The 25,620-nt window shown below is 39.7% G+C and overlaps 1 protein-coding gene across 6 annotated transcripts in view; it reads left to right on the forward strand.

The window, feature by feature from the left end:
• The window catches only part of NLGN4X (neuroligin 4 X-linked), a 287,894-nt gene that overhangs the window by 250,311 nt on the left and 11,963 nt on the right, over window positions 1–25,620 (forward strand). For all 6 annotated transcript variants that reach the window (XM_081042395.1, XM_081042400.1, XM_081042398.1 and 3 more), the window contains one exon: window positions 24,216–24,401. In XM_081042395.1, the coding sequence (XP_080898521.1) occupies window positions 24,216–24,401 (186 nt within the window). The remainder of the gene's footprint in view (window positions 1–24,215; window positions 24,402–25,620) is intronic.

Consider the following 25,620-nt stretch of genomic DNA (forward strand, 5'->3'; position numbering starts at 1 on the left):
AGGAGAACAAGAATCTGATAGGGACATCTTTAGGATTCTGCTTAGTAGATCCCATTATGTCAGTAAAGTTGGTGGAAATGCCCTTGGCAGCCAGCTTTGAGTACCCAATACACTAGCCTGGATTCCAATCACCCAGTGAGGTGCCCCAGGAAGAGCCCAACTGAGGAAGGTACTGCCATTATTTTCATGCCTTGATCTCAGGTCTAAGCAATAATACTTAGGATCCAGTATCACTACATATACACTAAAGGGCAATGAAATCTTCCATCTTTTTCTAATGTGGCTAGCCACCTCCCCAACTGTTTGTGCTTTCTTGTTTAAACCACTGGAAATACCAAAATCCTTTTATCCCTTAACTCTGTTGTCTATTCAGCACTTCCTTTTCCTCACGTTTCTACACCCTGAAGTCAACCCAGTCTAGCGATATGGGTGGTTATTCTTTTACTGTTTCTATGTGGGATGTGATTTTCATCGTCCCTTATAGGGGCTTTGTAACTGAGCGACCTTGAGCTCCCATCTTGTTTTCTCCATTCCTTGGGACCGTCATGGGTTAAAAAACAAATTTTTTTTCCTTCCTCAATTCCCAGCAGTGAATCAAAAAGTGGACACATTTCCGTAAATCAGCTACTTGTCAACCTTTGTATTATTAATCAGCTTGTGATCACTTCAAAGAACAAGGGAGACTTTGGGAGATCAATCTTTTCTTTGGAAGTCTTGCGTTGTTATGAAGAAAGTTACGGTGACTTTCTTCTAAGGCTTTGCCCCTGGTGTCTGAATCATTCATACTTGAATCATTAATACTGACGTTCAGAGTCAGGGTCTCCCTTGTCTTCTGTAGAGATCATTATCTACGTTATTCCGAGTGATTTTGCAACCTGAGACAGCTCTGTAAGGACAGCTCATTTCTAAAAGTCAATCTGACCTGCAGACGTTTTCTGGTATTTGTTTTGCCTTGTATTAATTTGCCGGTTCATGATCTCATTGAGGTTATTCTGGTGCTTTTACGGCAGTTTCTGAGGAAATATTGCCTTGAACCTGGAACAGTCTGTCTTTTAACTATCTCTCATGGTAATGCTGAAAGAAAACGTTAGCATGACCTCCAGACCAGCCCTGTGTCTTTGTGTCCAACTGACTTTTCCCCTGCCTTGTGCCATGTCAGGCAGACTTTGCAAGCCAAAGTCGGCTTGGTTGGTTTTGTGTTCTAGTCCCTTATATTTCAACAGCTTCTCAAACGCTGTGATAGGTTATAATTAAGCAGAGGAAGGAAGAAAGGTGTTTTAAAATAATTTCTGATTGTAAATTCCACTTCGCTCAGCTGAAAAAAAATCTTCCCAGCAATTAGAGCCAAGTCATTTGTGTGTTATATGTTCCTCTTAGCATATTGAACATTAAAGGGGATCCCTGTGCTTCACTACCATAGGATTCTACCATTTCCCCCCATTTGTTAACAGCACAATAGCCATTAAGCCGTTTCACTAAAGACGATAAAATTAGCTTCTGCTAAGACAGTGACTTAAAGACAAACTCTAAAGTAGGGTTCAACTCATCTGTTCGCCCTGATTCTCTCTTCAATTGCAGCTCAATTAAGAATTAGACTAAAATGTAAATTGTAATAGAAGTGTGGTTGTAAGATATGAAAGTGACTTTTAAATCTGGTACAAGACAGAATAAATCTAAAATTCTGGGTGCTGATTGCATCCCTCGTAAGTGTGGCTTTATTTCCAAAAATGAGGATTAGAAATCAGTTTTTCCCCCCTAAATGAAATGCAACCATTAATAAAAGACATGTAGGAGACACAATGCATTTCGGCATATTTAATATTGCAGCAGCGTGAGCTCAGCCGCCTTCCAGATGGCTGAGCCAAGGTAGGAAAAGTGATGAGATGCCATTTTGGATTTCTCCAAACATACTTGTCTGTTCTGAAGTGAGTGTGGGTTTCCATCTGTACTTCGGTGACACCTTACCTGGACAGCAAATGTCAGTGTCCAGGGAAGACTTTAAAAAATTAACATCGAAGCAGAAATAGCCTCCAGGTTGTTAAAAATAGGGGAGCTAGTCGTCGTGCCACCTCCTGTATGATTGATTTTGCCAAGTAAGCCAAATTATTTTAGGTGTTTCTTCCTGACACTATTTTTTCTCGTGTTATTTTAATTTTGGAACATTACTGGGAAATGAGAACTCCACAGGGTTTTCTTATCTCTTGCTTCATTGTGACTGAACAATCATGGTAAGAAAAAGGCTTGGAAAAGGGAAAAGCTTTATAACCTACGCATACTGTTAGGAGACAGAAAAGTTGAAAGAGATCAGCCATATAATAATTAGCACGGTGGGGGAAAGATTACTAAAAAGTTTTGTTTTGGAACACAAAGTATATCAGGGAATGGATATTCTATCAATATAGTAATTTAGCAGTTTACCTGATGGAATATTTTGATTTTTCACACTATCCCTATTTTAAATATTTTGCCCCTCCCACATTTAAAAAAAATTGTAGTTGGTATACGGTATTACGTATTTACACTCTCCCTGCCTCTATGTGGAGTGTCTTGCACATTTCCTAGCAGATCCTGCAAACCTCCAGAGCTCCTTGAGTGACATTGCTTTCTCTGCACCCTTTACTTGTCTGTGTGTGTTCTAGTGCAGCTGCTGGTACCTCCCTTGTACAGGTGACAAAATCTGGCCTGTGTATTTCTCCTCAACCACATTTATCTTCACATCAGTGGGCTGAATACACAAAACCAGGGTGTAGCAATCAGATTGGGACACACTTGTGATTCTGGAATAGAGTCCTCCTGGGAGGACCACAGAGAGTTGGAGGCACCCCAGCAGCTAGAATAATTAGAGGCATGGGGGACAGTCTTCAGCAATGGCCCCGAGAAGCAATGATAGACAGCTTTCTGTGTATTTTCAGATAAATTCTAATAATAGGACACTGAAAATGCATTTATGAATTTTCTCTTTACATTGATCTGGGACCAGTTTAAGTTAGGAGAACACTTGAAATACATGAATGTTTTTGAGTAAAGAAATAGTCACTTATTATTACATGCCGTAAATGAATGAATGAATGAATAAGGGGATGTACATATCTATGCCTATATATGTGAATATACCCACATAGTATACGTATATATTCATATATACACACTTACACATTTTGTTTGTTTACACATCTGTTAGGCTAGTGCAAAATTAAATGAGATTTTTGCAATTATTTGTAACCTTTTAAACTGTATTACCTTTGCACCAACTTAATAGAGTGTATGCATACATGTGTATTTAAATAGACACGCAGAAGGAGAAAACATTCAGTTTGTGTTTGGGATGATGGAAAAGTTCTGGAAGTAGATAGGGGTGACAGTTGTATGACATTGTGAAAGTATTTCATGCCACCAAATTACACATGTAAAAATGGTTAAAATGCTTAGGTTCAAACAATGGATATTTTATGACCATAACAAAAATATATTACATTTGAACTTGCATCTGCAAAAACTGAAACTCAAAGGTGAAAACCTATCGCTGAACTAAATTCAGGTTATTGACCCTACATCTGACCTTTGCCTCTTAACACTAATTCTTACCATATGGAACCTTGACCCTTGACCCCTGACCTGAACACTGGCGCTGAAACTTAACCAGAATCCAATGCTGAAACCTAAACCTTATACCAATCCTCACCAAAAGATGAAAGCTTGAAACTAAGCCCTGACTTTCACCCTTGATTCTTGGCCATGTCTTTAAGGACCAATGAGCCCAAACAGTGAATGGGGATTTGAACTCACACCCAATCCCTAACTTTAACCTGGGACTGAAATTTAATCCTACCCAAACTTAATCCTACCCAATCTAAACTTGAACCCAAACTCAAAACCAAACCAAACACCTACCCCTGACTTTAATGTAAATTTTTGAACTACCCTTGACCTTTGGCCCCTTGACTACCCTTGACTATTGACCTGTGACTTAAACGGTGAACCCAATTGCCAAAGAGAGCCTCTGACCCATAACCTTTGGTCATAGATCTAACCTTTCACCCTGGTCCATAAGGTGCATATGGTCTTAATATTGACCTTTGGCCCTAACTCAACATCCAATCAGAACCTGAATTCATACTCGAAACCAGTTTTAACCATTGACTCTTGATCTTCAAACCATTACCTTTCACTCATTGACTCCCGAATATGAACCCTCAACCTCGACAGGAGCACAAATTCATACTCAGCTGAAATGTAACCCAAAGCCACACTTGAACCCAAGCCCTGACCCAACCCAACTACAAATCTGAACCCCCAACCTATCCGTAACTCCAACCTCATGAGCCGATGAGTGTCTCAGTCCTGGAGGGCGGATGTGGGATAGGCAGCCCTGTGGGATATGCAGCCCTGCAGCCCTCCAGGTACCACGGACTTGCACAATCTCTCTTTGGTGACCAGGTGTTGAAGGTTTGTGGTTGACCATAGTGTGTACAGACTCCAAGGTGAAATCCACGTGACGTGACCTGCGGTATTTCCAGTTACCTAATAGTGTCCTCGGGAGATCCTGGTGGGCTTCCATGTCGCTGGAAACCCACTCATTCAGCATGTATTTATCAAGGACCAGTGGTGTGCCATGCAAGCACGTAAACTCAGCCAACGGTAAAAGAGACCTGGATGCCAGCCCAAGTGGAATGCACATTCTCCTAGTGGGGGTAACTTCACAGACTCAGCTCCAAGCTTCACTCCAAGTGGAACCCAAACCCCTCCCCACACATCTCTGCAAATTCCTTGCATAGCACGGAATGGTCATTTCTGGAGCCGATTTTCCCTATTTCCACATGTAAATAGTTCTTTTCCCCCACCTTTCATAAAACATGAAAAACTCAGCTACTTCCTGGATTATCCAGAAATCCACTCAACCCTGAGCAGAGGTGTGTATGTGCGGTGCGGTGCGGTGTTCATTAGGTTTAGCCCATGATTTGAAGACAAACCGGGAGCATTTTACCACAGTAATGGGAAGATAAGTCTTCCAAATTAAACAACTTCCAGCCCTTCTGATAACTACCTTTTGGGTGTTTTCTTCTGCATGTTTCAACTCCCAACCCATCGAAAACAAATCAATAATCTTCTTTTAGAATGCACCCTCTGCCACTCATGATTAAACAAAGAATACGATGGAACTCAGTTGTCTTCCTAAGATGAGTTTTGCTTTATGGTGTTAAAATAATAAGAGTGCGGTTTTATGAAGCTAGTGCTGTACTCACAGAGGAGTCCCTTTAGAAGTTGCATCGTTTTTCTTAGCTCTGCTCTCAATTTGAATAATTAGCTATCTACCCATTCCAGTAGCAGAGCCAAGAGGTCGCCATCTCCAGAGGGGAGAGCCAGGAGCTTTCTTGCAAAACACATCCCAGGTGTCCAGCCATGTCTGGAAACCTCTGGTAAAATTTATAATGAGTAATACGTTCTTCATATGTAGCAACCGAAAATGGTAGAATAATTTTAAAAACCATTTTAATAAACGCCTTCATAAATACTAATTGAGACTTAATTATTTAGATTCATTTGTTCTGGTGACTGTGAAATAGCATTTGGCACGACATGAAAGAATTAGAAAATGTGCCGTTTTTCTTCATTCCAGATAAACCATTATTTTAATGACTGCAAACTTTTAAACCCAGTGGTTTCTCTGCATTAGAAAATTTAAGGTTGATCATGCTGGTTTTTGTACTGCTGGATTTGATCTGAAAAACAAAATGGATTTATCTTTTTAATATCTCCAGTTGCTTCGTGCAGTCCTGCTTCCAGCTTTCGAAGACAATTTAATTTTTTTTTATTATTAGAGACTATTTCATACATGGACATAAATAATTAAATGAACATCTTTCTTTCTAATCACAGCATGAACCCGAATTAAAACATGCAGATTTTTGGATCCCTGCCTTTTCTCCAAATTGTATTGCTTTGGCCCCACCCTAAGGGTAATAACCCTTCTGACTTTTATCATTTCCTTCTTTTACTAAATTTTACTTCTACAGACTTGTCACTGCCAGCACAACCCTATTCGTATGTTAGGTGTAGGCTGTTTTGGACCTTTTATCAATTGGATCATTATATATTCTTCCTTTTCATTGAACACTGTTTTTGGTGTTCAACCATGGTGACGGTTAAAGCTGTTGCTCATTGAGGTCATGGATGTGGGAACTGCCTTTTATGGTTGTACCACAAAATACTTACCTCTTCTTCTGAAATGGAAAATTGACTCTAGCTTGACCTTTTATAAGCAGGGCAGCTATATACATTTTGTACGTTTCCTGTTGAAAAGGTGCACAAATTTCTTTACCTAGAATAGGTTTACTGGACCATGTTTTAGGTGCATATGTGGAGAAACATGCAAATGTCACAAACTTTTTAAATGGTTGGGCACATTTATCTTCCCAAGAACAGCATGTGAGTTTCCATTACTCTTTATCTTTTCTAGGTATTGTCGATATTTTACTTTGTTTTTTTTTCATCTCAGGACTGTAAACTTCTGTGTGGTTTTAAATATATAATTTACATACAAAATGCACTTGTTTTTGAATACAGAATTCTTGAACTTTTTGAAACTTTTTGAAATTTTTTACAAAAAAAATTTTACTTTTTGAAATTTTTTACAGAAAGAAATTTAACATGTAGTTTTACATTTTCTCCACAACTGTATTGTTTCTTTTATAGTTTCTTGCCTTGACAAATGACATCTTTTTCAAAAAACATTCACTAAACTCTGTAGCTGATATATAGAAATAATATTGGCTTTTGTATGTACTCTTTCTAGATACTTTATTAAATGTTGTCATTAGTTTTTTGTTTGGTTTTGTATCATTGATTTTTTTAAATTATTTTGTCCATTACAGGTGTGTTCAATACTATTTTATATTAGTTTTAAATTTTTTTAAAGTTCTGTTGGGTATTATATGTAATAGATAATATCAATAGCTACTATTTCTTATCAGTATTTTCTATCACACCTTTTTTGTGTGTATTTTTCTTGCAGAGCGGGATAGGACATCTGAATACAGTGTTAAGTAGAAATGAAACTGTGTGTCTTTCACTTTTTCTGTCTTTGGAAGAAAGTCCGCTAAATGTTATATATGTATCATACTTGGATTAAGATATTGGTAAATGGCATTTTTCAGAATAACAAATGTTTATTTCTATTTCTGAATTTGATAAGACATTTATAAATTCTTAAATCTGTTTCATTGAGACTTTTTTAATCTCATTAAGATTATTATCATTTTCTCTTTACTCTGTTGATGTAAGAAATCATTGAATTTATTTGTCTATTGAAATTTCTACATCAGTCCGTTCCAATAGTTATATATCATGTAGAAGACAATTTTCTGTTTAGAAAGTGTGTGTGTGTGTGTTTGTGTGTTTCAGTATTCATGTTTATAGTTATTTTTTCGTTTTGAGGGTATGATCTCTTCAGAAGAATAAACTAAGGCATCACCGTTTACTGTCACTGTGGATTTTCTGTTTTCAAAGGCTGGGCTCCAGCCTGTGTGTTTCTCATATAAACATACAACCAATGATAGTTGATGACTCAGTGAACTGAAAACCTAGTAAGAATAACGTTTCTCTCAAAACGTAGCTTTAAACTCTAAGATAAGCATCATTGGGAGGAGGCAGCTTCCTTCCCTTGATTTTGTCAGGCCCTGGCATTGTGGGCCGGGCGAGGGCAAAATGGGAAATGCCATTAAATAGCCACAAGAAGCTGGTAGCCTCCCATGTTGGCCCTCAGGTTCTCCATCCAGCAGAGCTTTCCTCTGACCTGACAAGGTCCTCACAAGTAGGTTTCGCTAGCAGGAAAAACCTTTACTCTTACTTTGTCTTGTGTCTGTTTGTATTACCTTGTCTCATGTCTATTTCCTATTAAAAGAAAGGGTAAAAACCTTCCAAAGAAATCTGCACCCTTCTCCTCCAAGGGGTTTTATTAATAACTAGGTAGAGTGAGAAATGGAAAAATGTTTAACTGTGTGGCAACTTCTTTCATCCTTGCAGACCTAATGGGTTGTGGTTAGTTAACACTTGAGTTCAGAAGATAGCCCGGAAAATAAATGCCCCCCCTTACGATTTTGTCACTGGTTGAAAACTTCGTAAAGGGCTTTCCTCTGTTTCTGAAAGGCAACCCAGCTGTTCCAGAGATGAATTCTGAATGCTCAGGGCTTCGAATTTCACTTTGTTCATTTATCATCCTATATCATAGCTAGACTACAGATACTGACGTATTTAATAATTCATAATGACAGTTGTGCCATCATGACAATCAAGGGTGTGTACGTTAAAATCACTTCAGATATTGTTGATTGCAATGTGAATTTTTAAACAAAAGACTTGTTGTGAGCTCCAGAGGGCACACTTGCCCCATGGTGTCTGCTGTACGAGATACACCACATTTTCCAGCTACATTCATGGTTGCACTATTGGTGAATGACATTTCAGAAGGACTGCTGTCCGTCATCTATTGGTAAAGAAATGGATCTAGCAAGCAAGCTCATAAAATATGTGTGCACTGTTATAAATTCAATCATGTCTACCAGCTGTCAATCATTACCTGTCCCCTTCCTGCACTCAAATCACCCTGATACTGGAAAAGCGATTGTTTGGAGGGAGATGGGGCCACCTATACCCTGGTGAAAGGATATGTTTTTATTCATTCGAGGTATATTTAATGAAAGCATAAAAGTGGACATAAGGTGAGTATGAGAACCTATCATTTAGGACTAACCTGATTGAACAGAGGGCAGATAAGAAACAAATGTCTGTTTGTAGAACGTCTATTAAAGAATTGTGAGGGAAATAAATTGTAAGCAACACTTAGTGTAAGGAGGACCATAAACAACATGTGGGCGTTTGGGAAAGTGTGGAATGGGAGCGGTGGGTAACTGGGGAGCTTGGATTAAGTTCTTTGTTGTGGGATTGTAGACGGGTCTGGGCATGGAAAGTAAGGGATGGATGCAATAAATGCTTTCAAGGTAAAAAAAAACACCATCTCGACCTGTATGTTATCCATGAGCTGAGATTTTAAGAAGAGAAGCAAGGGCATCACACATACGATTTCGAAAGCTTCAAGCGGTATAGCTGGAAACATGGTTGCAACGTTGACACAGCATATTAGGAAGACGTGTTGTAGGAGGATAAAATTGTTTAGCTCATGTTAGACACACTGGGCTTCACGGGAGCGTGGGACATCTGGGTGGAAAAACTCCCCTGCGCATGGCGAATTGTAGAACTGGAGCCTGTGTGATACCCTGTAGATGTACCATGGGGTTCTTAACAGATTGATGATTGGGGAAGCATCAGACAGGTTGCTCCTGCCAACTTCACCACGTTGTGTCAGGAGCCACACGTTACATAAGGCTTCCCTTTCGTGCTGCAAGAATTAATATAAATTATCCTTTACCTCCATAAAAGTAGGTAAGCTCCCCTTGGAACAATTATGAGAAGGGCAAGAATCATATTGATTCTCCTATACTATCCACCTGTTAGAGAAATATATATAATACAGAAATATTTGCTTTCAGCAGAGTTCCAAACTTAATACTTAATGATTTTGGTTCTTAAACTTTGTTGACGTGCACTGTATCTCCACACACAATTTGCTCCCAGTAGTTTCCCAGATTTGCGACACAAAGTATAATTGATGACAGGTTGGCTACAGAAACTGAGCTGTTCTCCTCTTGGTGCATTTTTGTGGCTGTGAGGCTGTAAAAGACCTCGTATGTGAGCTGCCTGAGTTCCATGTCAGATGCTGTTTTCCTTCCTTTATGTATGATGTTTCAACTCATCTCATTGCTGAAACGTCTTCAGTGCTACACATTTGACTGTGAAAGAACATAAAGAAAGTGATTAAAAAAAATAAAACCATTATTAGTAAGAGTTATACACACACACACGGTCTGAACTAAATTGTCTCACCTTTTGTATGTACATGTGTATGGAGATATATATGTAAATATAAAACAAGGATACACTACAAGCACAAGGACCCCCAAAGTCCACTGGAGGGACCCTCATTGGCCACAATGGGACAAGTGTGACATTTCTAAAAATATAATACATGTACACATATTGTAAACAATGAGAATTGCTTATAATGACAATTACAAACAATGACAAAAAAAAAATGTGTGTGTTTTCTTCCCAAACACATTGCCAGAGAAGATCAACAGATTGTCCAGGGTACTGTATATCTTTGTGTTTGAGAAACACTACTCCACAGGATACTTACTGATTTGTTTAAGGTATCAGGGACATAAGAAAATGAAAAGAAGAATTTTATTACAGAAAAGTCAGTGACATTATTTCTATTTGCTTTCTAGATGAGTGGATCCCATCAGTGATTCATTAAAATTACCTGTACAATTGTATAAAAAAAATACGTGTGCCCACATCCTACCCAAAAACAACCGTTAAGAATCTCTACCACTGGGACTTATAAACATGAGTGTTTCTTAAAAGATTTCCAGATGCTTAATGTGGACAGGGAAGGGGGAAAAAACCAACATTTTAACCCAGTTTACTGGGTAGGCAATTTGGGACCCGGGAAGGAGGCTGTTAAAAGAACCTGGCTGAGAATGAGGTGAATTAATCATTATTAATCAACTGTTTGGTGTTACCCAATGCTTTTAAAATAATATGTGTGCTTAGTCACAGACATAACAAGAAACCAGAAATATTGGTAAGTGAAAGGATCCTCAATTTCAGCAGCATCAATAAAATAAGAACTTGTTTTTTTATTTTAAGAACTTTTTGGTAAAAATTCTTTGTAAATTACAAGGTGTTTTGTGTAAAGTGATTAGATATTATTAGGTTACTGCAAAATAATTGCCGTTTTTGGAATTATTTTTAACCTTTTAAACCGCAATTACTTTTGCACCACCCTAATATTTGAAGTTTCTATTTAAATGTGATGGTCAATCAAATCATTGGCCTCATTTTATTCCTTGAGTTGAAAGTATATAAATGTGTAAGCGTGTAGAATTTAGCTATAAAAATCATGGGTTCAACGTAACACGCTGTTTCCTGGAAAGTGAACGGTATGCCACGTTATTTCAGAGCCCTCCTTTTGAAAACCAGCTGTGATTTACATTCAGCAAATTGCTGTGGACAGATGAGACCTCACTAAGGTGGGGATATTGGCTGATTTTTAAAATCAATCTTGAATAATTAGACACAAGGTATTCTGTTATTCGTCATTTTCTTCCGGCTGCAACCTTAAGGTAACCGCATTCTAGTTGCTTTGCTGACGGGAAGAAAGGTAGATGACCTAACAACAACAGAATAATGTTAAAAGGTCTTCGATGTTGAGTCCTACTGCAGACGTTTTAGCTGCAGAAACGTCTCTTATCTGGAGAAACATAGGTTCAGGTGTTTTAGCCAGTGAGGGCAGGCGTGGTGTCTTTGTTCAGGCTGCTCTAACAGAATCCCATAGACTGAGTGACTTATAGACAATAGACATGTATTTCTCACAGTTCTGGAAGCTGGTAGGTCAGGGCTCCAGCATGGTCAGCTTCTGGGGAGGACCCTCTGGCAGATTGCAGACTGCTGACATCTTATTGTAGCCTCACTTGCTGGAAGGGGTGAGGGAGCTCTATGGGGTTCCTTTTCTAAAGGGCACCTAATACCATTTATAAGGGCTCCACCCTCGTGTCTAATCACCTCTCACAGAACCCACCTCCTGTCATTATGACCATCCACATATGAAAGTTGGGCAGGGGGGGAATGGAACAAGACCATTCAGTCCATTACAAGTGGGAACAGTGGGGGTGGCATTGGCCAAATTCAGGTGACATGCCTAATTAAGTGGATTTAGCCCAGGGCGTGGGTCAGGCATCTTCTTGACTCCACGATTCAAAGTATCTCTCCAATGGGGACTTCGTGCTTCCTAGTTAGAGACTTTCTGTTTGCGGTGATGTAAACGTTTTGGAAACAGACAGTGGTGATGGTTCCATATCATCGTGAATTAATTAATCCCATGGAATGGTACACTTAGAAATGAAGACAGCAAAATGTACAACATACACACATGTGTACATATTTTATATGCATATCATCATTTCATTTTTAGTTTTAGTTTTACTCAATTTAAGGACCATTTGAGGCAGCATAAGAAAATAGTACTCCACACATTTTTATTTCCCCCAAAAGTCAAAGAGCTCAGATTATATCAGAGACACAAAAGGAACAGAGACCTGAGTTCAGTATAAATTTGGTTACAATTTCTGGCGGGTGAAGGAGAGGGTAGAGAGAGAATCGACTTTGGAATTTCTTTTCTGGCCGGAGAGAGCTTTTCCCCATTCGTCCTCCCTTTCTGTGAAGAGCAGTGGGTCTTGGTGATGAAAGACAGGGCAGGGAAGGAGGATTCCATGTGCTGCCTTTCCACAGCGGCTGGCAGGTTCAGTGATGACCCGACGAATGATAGACCAAAGTCTCGAAACGACCACCCTACGGGGACGCTCTGCCCCTTTTGAATAATGACTGCCCGTATTCTGGAACCTAGAAAAACACTCCCTTGGTCGTGCGGAGTTTGGTTCCTTTTCCTGGTCAGATAAGGACACATGTCTTGGAGCTGTGACACAGGGCACCTGGGTAAGGCACTGAACACATTTCCCTCTGAGTCTCTATTTTTAGCAGTGTCTGCCCTTGTCCATCAGCTTCGGCAACCTTGAAACCATTGGGGTGATAGTGAAATTAGTCTATGCTGTTCTTTATTCTTTCATTTGTTTGTATTTTTGTGTGTGAAACTTTGTTTTTTACTTTGTTGAGTTTTTAGCCAAACCACTTCTGTTATAATTAGAAGTGGGTTTTTTTGTTTGTTTGTTTGTTTGTTTTTGTTTTTTTTTTATGGCAGAAATATCTGAAGGCTTCTGGCAAGGAACTTTATGTAAGTTATCAGTAAAATGTGCAAAGTATCAATTTTCTTTTTGAAGCACGTACGTGTGGTCCTGGCTTTGTGTCTTGGGTGAAACATAACAATAAAACCCAGAGAAAACCACCAGATATACATTCTCTGACAATTTAAGCTACATCCTGTTATGAAATAGACCTCAGTGATTGTTTGAGATATTCAGGGAAGCTGTAACTTACTAAACTAAACAAAATTATAATAATGATGTGGAGAAAAGGCTTTGTTGTGCACTTTTTTAGACTATGGTTTTTAAATGAACCAGAAAATTAGCCAGCTTCTAAAAGTATGCTTTATTCTTTTGTATTATCATTAGATAGATAGCTAAATAGATAATAGATAGACAGATAGATAGATGACAGTTATAGATTTAGATATAGTATATAGATATAGAGAAATACATAGATATGTATACACACATGTGCACACACACACACACACACACACACACACACACACACTTCTTTGTTTTAGCTAGTACATCTTTTTAATTTACTCTGTGTGGTCTTGTTGGAAATGCCTCTGGCCTACAAAAGCATTTGGGTAAATTCTCACTGCTTTCGAAACAGTCCTCGTGCCTTTAGCTAAAGGTAAATTAACCAAACCTTGCTATTGGCCCCCATTGCCCCCCACCTCGTAATCAGCATTACCACCCAGCCCTTAATAAGTACTTTTCCACTCAGGATGACAACAGCATGTCACAGGAAAGGCATCCCGTGTGTGTGGTTGAAGTCAGCAGGCAGGTGAGCACACGTGAGACTCATGGGCCCGGGAACCAGCATCTTTGGAAAGAAACACAGGAAGGGCGTCACAGAAAAGCTAATCTCAGAGCTGTTGTGAACAGTCTGTGTAATAACTGAGAACTTCATGGTGCAGACAGCGTGGTCTATGCCCTCAAGCAAAGGGACAGGTGTGTGTGACAGCACAGAGGTTGTGTGCACCATGTGTCCCCCCTCACACCTGGGAAACATCTCCCTTTTTCAGTCCCCTTTTTTTCACTGAAAGTCGACATTCCACTGCGATTTTCACTTTTTTATTCACCATCACATTTTCTTGGTACATGTGTGTATTATTGAAGATCCTTTCATTTTTTAAAAATTAAAACAATCTTTTAAAAAATATTTTTATCAAAATGTAGCTAACATGCAATCTTGTATTAGTTTCAGGTATACACAATAGTTATTCAACATTTATACACCTAAAGAAGTGATCACCAATGTAAGTCCAGCAACCATCTGACACGGTACCCGACTATCACAATATTATTGAGTATATTTCCCATGCTGTACATTACATCCCCGTGACTTATTTGTTGTTATTTTTTTATTAAAATGTCAACTACAATTTAGGATATATAAAGTCACAGGATGACTTATTTGTTTTATACCTGGAATTTGGACCTGTTATTTCCCTTCACCTTTTCTCCCCGTGTTTAATTTTTTAAGTACAGTTAACATTCACTATTATTAATTTCAGCTGTACAGCACAGTGGTTAGACATTTGTATAATTTAAGAAGTGATTCTCCTGCCTCATCTAACACCCACCTGGCACTATATGTATTCTTAATTGTGTACCAAGTAAGCCAAAGAAAACCTACGTTGGAAAGCTCGGGATTATTTCTGGGTACAAAACGATGATGTGAATTGTGAGCTAGTCTATGTCATTGGATTTTTCTTTTTCTTTTCCTGCTTAACGGTCATCGAAAAGATGCCTGCTTTGCTTATGATGTAATGAACTAACTTCTGCATTGTGGCTTTCAGGTCCTATTATAAATGAACAAAGGGGCCACCATCCCTGCTCTCATTTGGTTTCTTACCACAGCCTCGCAGTGCCTGGAAAGCCATGTGACCTGAAACTCGATGGCACAATTCAAAACAACAAGAAACCTTTAGATAGGATTTCCTGTCATAAAAACCTGAAACTTTCTATCGTAGCAGCAATATTCAGAGTGAATACAAGGCTCCTTTTTTCATGATACCTATTTCGTTCATGTAGGCGGAAATGTGAATTCTGTGTTTTAGGCAATTTTCTACGAACTGCATTTTCGTTTATTGAGGTATAACTGACATAATATTATATGTATTTCAGTTGTACGAAACCATGATTCAATATCTGTGTCTGTTGCAAAATGATCACCGTGATAAATCTAGTTAAGATTCATCAGTATACATAGTTACAAAAAATAAATTTTTCCGGCGATGAGGACTTTTAAATCCACTGTCTTAAGAACTCTCAAATAGGCAACACCGTATAATTAACTAGTCACCATGCTGTGCATTACCACACAACCTCTGAGCGGATCGCTTGTGTGTCTATATTTTTTTGTCCCTTCCAGTGCTTTGAATGAAACCTTGTCTCAGCCTATTCACCAATGTGTTAGAATTCTGTCTGTTTTGTATATCTCACTAACTCTTCGATTGCTGGGGTAGAGGACTCATTCACAGGCTTTATTGCAGACACAGAAAGTCTCAAACAGCAAATATTTCATCAGCTGGAATGCTGGGAGAGTCTGGAGCCGCGTGTGCCTGGGGCTGCTTGTTTTGATCTCAAAGGATAGCCAGTGCAGGGACCCCATTCATTAACTCACCTAGACCATATGTGGAAAGCCCCGTGCTCTCCTGGGGAACAGACTTGTGACGGTGCGTCTCTCAGCACCCCGCTTTGGCAGCGTGTCTGTTTACAAAATGATTAGCTGCCCTTGTGGTTCGTAGAATTCCATGCCTGTAGAATTGTGTATCTGCAAAGGAAACTATGCCTCGTTGATCATTTAAAAGACAAGGGGGTGTGGGGGGAATCTCTGGATAGTGAAGGAAATGAAGATTCCAAAGCAGAAACTATGGAAACAAGCAGGCAGCTTCCAAAAAAGAATTTCATTGGCTACACTTCAGAGGTGCACGGAGGGCTGTTTCCATCAGGACTTTGGGAAGGAATTCAGAATCACAAACCTTTCCACAGGATGGAGAAAAAGTAAGGGTTGTCAAGATGCGGAATATTAATGAGCCTGCCACCGGGACCAGTGTGACAAGAGTCAGGTTTTCCTGAAGACAAGTGGCTCGCCAGGTGTTGTTGCACTCTGCAAAAACAAAATAAGTGAATAAGCCATTCCGGAAAGTGCGGAGAGAGGCAGGTGGACGAGGGGTGTGTTGGAGACAGAGGGGTTCTGCCAGAAAATTAAGAGAGCCTTTAGAAATGAATCACCTCTTTCCTTCATGGGGAAAGAGCGGCTTGTCTTATGCTCATTACACGGCACCCACACGGCCATTCTCAGCCCATGTTATACATAAAACTGCGTGAAAGAGGCTTCCCACCCTAGCAGAGCGTGATCCATTCTATGAGAAACTGTGTAAAAGGTTTAGTGATGAATGCCGCAGCCGCAGGACATTGGTTGGCAGAAAACGCTAATTAGTAATTGCTAATGAAATAAGGGAGGGTTGGTAATGGCCACACATTCCCATTCCTCATACCTAATGTCACATGGGTCCCTAAAAACTTTAGACATGACTGGACTTGGCCAAATGGGCCATACGTGTGCAAACTGTACAGTGGTCACCTTGTATGTGTGTGTAGGTCCAGCACGCTATGTGTCCTGGTTATTGTAATTTTACAACAAACAAACAAAAACACTTCCTGCCACTTTCTTTTCACCCAGCCCTTTCATTTCTGATTCTCTTCTGGGGTACGGTGTCGTCCTTTAAGATTTTTTTTTTAATTAATTTTATTGGGGTGACAATTGTTAGTAAATTTACATAGATTTCAGGTGTACAATTCTGTATTACATCATCTATAAATCCCATTGTGTGTTCACCACCCAGAGTCAGTTCTCCTTCCATCACCATATATTTGATCCCCTTTACCCTCATCACCCACCCCCCACCCCCTTACCCTCTGGTAACCACTAAATTATTGTCTGTGTCTATGAGTTTTTGTTTCTCATTTGTTTGTCTTGTTCTTTTTGGTTTATATACCACATATCAGTGAAATCATAGGGTTCTCTGCTTTTTCTGTCTGACTAATTTTACTTAGCATTATTCTCTCGAGATCCATCCATGTTGTCACAAATGCTCCTATATCATCTTTCCTTAACGCCGAATAGTATTCCATTGTGTATATGTACCACAACTTCTTTATCCATTCATCTATCGAAGGACATTTTGGTTGTTTCCATGTCTTGGCCACCGTAAACAAAGCTGCAATGAACATTGGAGTACACGTGTCTCTATAGAGAAATGCTTTTATATTTTTGGGGTAGATACCCAGGAGAGCGATTGCTGGGTCATATGGTAATTCTATTCGTAATTTCTTGAGGAACCTCCACACTGCCTTCCATAGTGGCTGCACCAGTCTGCATTCCCACCAACAGTGTATGAGGGTTCCTTTTTCTCCACAGCCTCTCCAACACTTGTTACTATTTGTTTTGTTGATGAAAGCCATTCTGCCTGGGGTGAGGTGATATCTCATTGTGGTTTTCATTTGCATTTCTCTGATGATTAGCGATGTTGAGCATTTTTTCATATGTCTATTTGCCATTTGTATATCCTCTTTGGAGAAATGTCTCTTCAGGTCCTCTGTCCATTTTTCAATTGGGTTGTTTGTTTTTTTGTTGTTGAGTTTCATGAGTTCCTTGTATATTTTGGATATTAGCCCCTTATCAGAGGAACTGTTTGTGAAAATCTTCTCCCATTCAGTTGGTTGCCTCATTATTTTGTCAATAGTTTCTTTTGCTGTGCAGAAGCTTTTCAGTTTCATATAATCCCATTTGTTTATTTTAGTTTTTACTTCCATTGCCTTTGGAGTCAAATTCATAAAATGCTCTTTGAACCCAAGGTCCATAAGTTTAGTACCTATGTTTTCTTCAATGCAGTTTATTGTGTCAGGTCTTATGCTTAAGTCTTTGATCCATTTTGAATTAATTTTGGTACATGGTGACAGATAGCAGTCCAGTTTCATTCTTTTGCACGTAGCTATCCAATTCTGCCAGCACCATTTATTGAAGAGGCTGTCTTTCCTCCATTGTATGTTTTTAGCTTCTTTGTCAAAAATTATCTGTCCATATTTATGTGGTTTTATTTCTGGGTTCTCAATTCTATTCCATTGGTCTATGTGTCTGTTTTTCCGCCAATACCAAGCTGTTTTGATTATTGTAGCCCTGTAGTACAAGGAAAAATCAGGGAGTGTGATACCTCCAGTATTGTTCTTTTTTTTTAATATTGCTTTGGCTATTCTTGGTCTTTTGTGGTTCCAAACAAATCTGATGATTTTTTGTTCTATTTCTTTAAAAAATGCCATTGGGATTTTAATGGGGATTGCATTAAATCTGTATATGGCTTTGGGTAATATGGCCATTTTAACTATGTTGATTCTTCCAATCCATGAGCACGGGATGTCTTTCCATTTCTTTGTGTCTTCTTCAATTTCTTTCAAAAATGTCTTATAGTTTTCAGCATATAAATCCTTCACATCCTTGGTTAAGTTTATTCCTAGGTATTTTATTCTTTTTGCTGCAATTGCAAAAGGAATTGTTTTTTCTATCTCTTTTTCTGAGATTTCATTGTTGGTATATAGGAAAGCAATGGACTTTTGTACGTTGATTTTGTAGCCAGCAACTTTACTATATTCATTGATTGTTTCTAATAGCTTTTTGGTGGAGTCTTTAGGGTTTTCTATATATAGCATCATGTCATCTGCAAAGAGTGACAATTTAACTTCTTCATTCCCAATTTGGATGCCTTTTATTTCTTTCTCTTGCCTGATAGCTCTGGCGAGGACTTCCAACACTATGTTGAAAAGCAGAGGTGATAGGGGACAACCTTGTCGTGTTCCTGAACGTAGAGCAAAGGGCTTCAGCTTTTCACCATTAATTATGAGATTAGCTGAGGGCTTGTCGTATATGGCCTTTATTATGTTGAGGTATTTTCCTTCTATACCAATTTTAGTAAGTGTTTTAATCATAAATGGATGTTGTATCTTATCAAATGCTTTTTCTGCATCAATTGATAGAATCATATGATTTTTGTCCTTTATTTTGTTTATGTGATGTATCACATTGATGGATTTGCGAATGTTGAACCATCCTTGTGCCCCGGGGATGAACCCCACTTGGTCGTGATGAATAATCTTTTTAATGCATTGTTGTATTCGATTTGCTAGAATTTTGTTTAGGATTTTAGCATCAGTATTCATCAGAGATATAGGTCTGTAGTTTTCTTTTTTTGTGTTGTCCTTACCAGGTTTTGGTATCAGGGTAATGTTGGCCTCATAAAATGAGTTAGGGAGTACTGACTTTTCTTCAATTTTTTGGAAGAGTTTGAGCAGGATTGGTATTAGATCCTCTTTGAAGGTTTGGTAGAATTCACTGGTGAAGCCATCTGGTCCAGGACTTTTGATTTTGGGAAGGTTTTTGATGACTGATTCAATTTCGTTACTGGTGATCGGCCTGTTAAGATTTTCCAGTTCTTCATGATTCAGCCTTGGAAGGCTATATGTTTCTAAGAACTTGTCCATTTCTTCTAAGTTATTAAATTTGGTGGCATATAGTCCTTCATAGTATTCTTGGATAATCCTTTGTATTTCTGTGGTGTCCGTGATAACTTCCCCTTTTTCATTTCTGATTTTGTTAATTAGTGTCTTCTCTCTTTTTATCTTAGTGAGTCTAGCCAAGGGTTTGTCGATTTTGTTAATCTTTTCAAAGAACCAGCTTTTTGTCACATTAATTTTTTCTATTGTCTTTTTGTTCTCTATTTCATTTAGTTCTGCTCTGATTTTTGTTATTTCCTTTCTTCTGCTGACCTTGGGTTCGCTTGTTCTTCTTTTTCTAGTTTTTTAAGGTGTAACATGAGGTTATTTATTTGGGATTTTTCTTGTTTCTTGAGATAGGCCTGTAATGATATAAATTTCCCTCTTAAAACTGCTTTTGCGGCATCCCAAAAATTTTGGTAGGATGTATTTTCATTGTCATTTGTTTCTATGTATCTTTTGAGCTCTCCTCTAATTTCTTCTTTGACCCAGTCGTTCTTTAAAAGTATGTTGTTTAATCTCCATGTATTTGTGTTTTTTCCTGCTTTCTTTTTGCAGTTGATATCCAATTTCAAAGCTTTGTGATCAGAGAATATGCTTGGTATGATTTCAATCTTCTTAAATTTGCTGAGGCTGATTTTGTGTCCCAATATATGGTCTATCCTTGAGAATGTTCCATGTACACTAGAAAAGAATGTATAGTCTGATGTTTTAGGATGAAGTGCTCTATATATGTCAATTATGTCCAATTCATCTAATGTGTCATTTAGGGCTGCGATTTCGTTATTTATCTTCTGTTTGGATGATCTATCCATAGCTGTCAATGATGTATTTAAGTCCCCTAGTATAATTGTGTTTTGGTCAATTTCTCCCTTTAGTTCTGTTAGTAGTTGCTTGGTATATTTCGGTGCTCCCTGATTGGGGGCATAAATATTGATGACTGTTATGTCTTCTTGTTGTATAGTCCCCTTTACTATGATGAAATGTCCATCTTTGTCTCTTGTTATCTTTTTTACCCTGAAGTCTGTTTCATCGGAAATCATTATGGCTACACCTGATTTTCTCTGGGTACCATTTGCTTGGAGTGTCAATTTCTACCCTTTCACTTTGAGTCTATGCTTGTCCTTGTAGCTGAGATGTGTCTCTTGTAGGCAGCATATGGTGGGTTTAGTTTTTTGATCCAATCTGCTACTCTGTGTCTCTTTATTGGTGAGTTCAGTCCATTTACATTTAGGGTGATTATTGATATGTGAGGATTTCCTGTCATTCTGTCTTTAGTTTTCTGGTAAGGCTGTGTCTCCATTGTTTCTTTGCCTTTTTGTTGTTGTCTGTTATTTCTGTGTGGTGGTATTCTATGATGTTTCCCTCTGTTTCTTCTTTTATTACAGTATATATTTCAGATTTGGATGTTTTTTGAGTGGTTACCCTTGAGTTTATGTAAAAGAAAGTTTGATATTTAGAGTATTCCAGTTTCTTCAGTACGCTTACTTTCTCTATTCCCATATTCCAGTTCAGGCCTTTACGCTCCCCCTTTTTATGTCTCGGTTGCCACAAGTTGTCCCTGTTGATGGTGGTCTAATAGCCTCCTTTAGTATTTCTTGTAGTGCAGGTCGTGTATTAGAAAATTCCCTCAGCATCTGGATGTCTGGAAAGGTCTTTATTCCTCCTTCATATCTAAAGGAGATCTTTGCTGGATATATTATTCTTGGCTCATGATTTCTCTCTTTCAATAGTTTGAATATTTGGTTCCATTCCCTCCTAGCTTGTAGAGTTTCTGATGAAAAATCTGATGATAATCTAATGGGCTTTCCTTTGTAAGTTAACATCTTCTTTTCCCTGGCTGCCTTGAGGATTCTTTCTTTGTCATTGATTTTAGACAGCTTCAATACAATGTGCCTTGGTGAAGGCCTGTTGGGATTGAGGTAATTAGGTGTTCTATTTGCTTCTTGGATTCGAGGATCCAGTTCTGTCCACAAGTTTGGGAAGTTCTCATCGACGATTTGTTTGAATATATTCTCTGTTCCCTTCCCTCTTTCTTCTCCTTCTGGTATGCCCATTATTCTTATATTGCTCTTTCTGATGGAGTCAGAAAGTTCTTGTAGAGTTCTTTCATTTCTTTTAAGTCTCAAGTCTCTTTCTTCTTCCCTCTGTGTAAATTCCAGGTTCCTATCTTCGATGTCACTGATTCTTTCCTCCATCTGGTCAACTCTACTACCTAAGCTGGATATTTTATTGTTAATTTCTTCTATTGAGTTCTTAATCTCCAGAAATTCTATTTGGTTCTTTTTCAAGATTTCAATCTCTTTTGTAAAATGCTCATGGTGTTCTTTGATTGTGTTTCTGAGTTCATTAAACTGCTTTTCTGTGTTTTCTTGCATCTCGTTCAGTTTTTTCAGAATTGCGATCTTGAATTCTCTGTCATTTAAATCACAAAGGTCCATATCTCTAAGTTCCTTTTCTGGAGACTTTTCACTTTCTTTCTGAGCTATCTTGTTGCCTTGGTTATTCATGGCAATCACTGATTTACTATTTCTCTTCCTAGACATCTACAGGAGTGTCTTCTGCAACAGGTTGATAGGTATGCAAAGAGCTCTTGGAGTTCCAAAGCTCTTTCTGCACCAGATTCAGAGCCCCTTTGTTTCAGCAGTTCTGTTTACTCCTGCAGGGATCCGCCCAGATAGGTGGGGCCAGGGGCGGGGTGAGTTGTGAGAGGTGGCCCAGAGCAATGGCGGCGACCACCACCACAGCCAGTCCTGCTTCCACAGCTCCCTCCCCTTTGCCGGAACTAGTTGAGCTGCGAATCTGTGTCTGCGGTCCACAGTTCTCAGAACAGCAAATATTCTGTCCTTTGATCCGACACTGCTACTTTATCGCTTCTAGCACCGGGCAGGTGGGGGCGGGGCGAGCTCTGGGAGGGTAGGGAGGGGGCGGCTAGTCTCCATGCCTAGGGCTTCCGTTCTCCGCTTGGCAGTGAGGGCTTAAACCACCAATTTCAGCCCTCTTCCCTCAGTCTTTGCTCCGAGGTCTGCCGTGAGCGAGCGTTGGGTTCAGCGGTTTTGTATGCTGCCCCCTCAGCCCTGTGGGCCGTAAGCGGAGCCCTAGCAGTCCGAGTCCTTCCCTCTCCCGCGGCTGCGGAAGATCCGGGCGCAGCGGGCTCCGAGCACTGAGCCAGGTCTGTGTCCTGCGCCCGCGCGGCTCTGTCTCCGCACTTCTCCTCTCCCTCCTCCCCCGCTCGCGCGATTCACCCACCTGGAGGTGAATTCAGTAGTCGGCCTCTTCGTCTTGCCTGTCTGCTGTGCAAGGAGTCCTTTGTGGAGTTATTGTTGTCCGATTCGTTGTAAATTCCAGGGGAGCGTTACAGAGGCTCACCTCACGCCGCCATTTTGTTTTCAACTCCCCGTCCTTTAAGATTTTTGTTCTTGGTTTTAGAAGCAGCTTGCACTGGTTTGGTTAAGGACGTTTGGGGGAATCAGTGCTGGGTGATGTTATTTATTTTAGGCCTTGAGTCAGTCACGTCCACACTGCAGCAGGTGGCCCTGGAATTTCCTACACTTTAACTGAAATGAGTGAATGGCACAGCGTCCCTTGGACTAAGGAAAGGGCACAGAAAGGAGAAAATGTGATCATTGGGTATGTGGGGCAGGGGCAAGTAAGAATGTGCAGTGGTAAAAGCGTTTTAAGACTTTACCTTTTGCTGTTTAGAAGGCTGATCCAGTAAAGATTCGGACATGGGGAGGGACTAAAGTTTATGCAAGCAATTAAATGCGGGGGGTGCTTCAGAAAGTATTCAGGGTGGAAGCTCAGTAGGAGAGTGTGTATCTCACTACAGACATGCCTTCAAACTTCAGAGGGAAACTGTGTTTCCAGGTCACAATCCACTGGCAATTGGAAAGGAACAGCGAACAAAATAGAAGCTTAATACTGATCACTCTGCTACTGTAAATGCCCAAATGGCATTTTGTGCAGCTTTTAAGGAGGGATTAAGAATTTGGTGCCTTCAGTGAAGAAATGTGGTCCCTCGATTTCCAGAATCCTCCTTCTTATTAAAATATAGTGTAACAGCTCATGCTTTTGGGGGCAGTCTGGGAGATTTCAATATGCATTGGCTTTTGAGAGTAGAGAGAGTAAAGAATTTAACCATGATATTTTTTTCTATATAGGAAAATAGACGTGCGTACTAAGCTATTTAAGACTGTGATCTCCTTATGCCTGTAATTTACTTTGAAACGTCAGCACGAAAAGGATTTAAAATATTGATGGGAAATGTAATGGGAAAAAGCTGATCTCATTGGTTTTATACACACGCACACAATCTTACATATAGATACCAGCACACAAATCCCCCCACCACACATGCACTTTCCCTGTCCCCGGAAAGCTTCCTTGCCAAACAAAATGCACGTATGCACTGGTATGATAACTGGAATCTGGTAAAATTATAGCCTCTGGGATTGTCACATGTTATAATCATTTTACGTTAATTATGCCCTATAGGTTAGACCCCTACAAACCCACAGATGAGACATTTTATCCTAGTGTGAACGGAAACAATCACCATGGTAAGTATTATTTGCATACAGTACTCCTCGCTGCCGTGAACAACGTGCTACACGGTTGCTTCTCAGATGAAAAACATTCTACACTGTTGCTTCTCACATGGAGAGAAGAATACACAGGGTGTAAAGCACGAGATACCCTTATCTTTTCAAACAGCAGGGCTATTCCTGTGCTTTTTCTAGTTGGCCACCCACAATGTCCTGTGTTCTTTCGTAGGGTTCTTGAGTACCGGTGACCAGGCAGCCAAGGGCAACTACGGGTTACTAGACCAGATCCAAGCTCTCCGCTGGATTGAGGAGAACGTCGGGGCGTTTGGTGGCGATCCCAAACGTGTGACCATCTTCGGCTCGGGAGCGGGCGCTTCCTGTGTCAGTCTTTTGACCTTGTCCCACTATTCAGAAGGTAATGAAGGATTGGTGCACAGGTGACCCCCGGGACCGGAATATGAGCCTGTGTCTCCAGAATGACATGTATCCCCCCATGGTCCTCCTCGAACTCTGCTTTCTTTCCATTTTTTAAAATTGAGATATCATTGACATACAACATTGTGTGTGTGTGTGTATGTGCGTGTGTGTGTGCAGGTGTAGATATATCTACATACACACATCGACCTATACACACACTGCTACCTCAGTCACGGACTATAATTGTGAGGGGAGGGGAAGTAACTTGTAGCCCCCTTTTTTCTAATTCTGATTGTTTTAACTCATGAATGTCTTCAATAACTCCAATCTGGACATCAGCACTTTAAAACCTTCCATCTTGAGAACCAGACACATAAGTCGGCCCTTGCCTGTTTTTGATAGAATTATAAACACCGGGAAACCAATCCCCAGGGACCTTGGATGCTGTATTGGGCAAAGCCAGAACAACGTGAACACATGAGCTTAAAAATCAACAGAGCGTCAATTCTGCACTCGTACCTTTTTGCTTTCTTCTTCTATCACTTCTTGACGCCTCAGATCATGTCAGAGTCCAAGGAAATGGCGGGAATGCTTTGATTTTTTTTTTTATTGCTTGTCATCTCTTGTCCCATCACAAACACAAAATAAAGTTTGTGTTTGCTTCTGGGCATCCCTGCACGAGACTCATGCAATGGGAAATATTTAAGCTACACAGACATGTACTCCTCAAATGTGACTCCTCACCCACAGAAATATTGCCCAAAACTTTTCAAGTTTGTCCCCAAACAGACATTTTCAAAATGTAGCGGAATATATTACACACAAGTCTGGCTTTGCACGGAAGCAATTTTGAAATTAATGATTTTTTTTTTGGAAAAACTACAGATTAGCTGGGCGTTTGAGTAAGGATTCCTTTAGGAACAGCCAACTCAGTGGATTTAACTGTAAAATTGTAATTCCTCCAATATATTGAAACACAGGGTGGAAATAGAAACACATCTGTGAATTTATACTCTGAAGCTGATTTCAGTAGATCTCCCCCCCCCACAATGAAGTGGTACCTGGTGTGTTCAGTGAGGCAGAATCACCTTTGACCTTCTCTTTGTCACAAAGGGTGGTTTTAGGGAACCGAGGATGTGATTCCTCTGACAGGCTTTGTTTGTAGCATGTGGGATGGAAAAGCACACACTACCCCAAATTGTGGGAGGAGAAAGAAC

Source organism: Rhinolophus hipposideros (genome assembly GCF_964194185.1).
Source record: "Rhinolophus hipposideros genome assembly, chromosome: X".
In the NCBI taxonomy this organism is placed as follows: Eukaryota; Metazoa; Chordata; class Mammalia; order Chiroptera; family Rhinolophidae; genus Rhinolophus; species Rhinolophus hipposideros.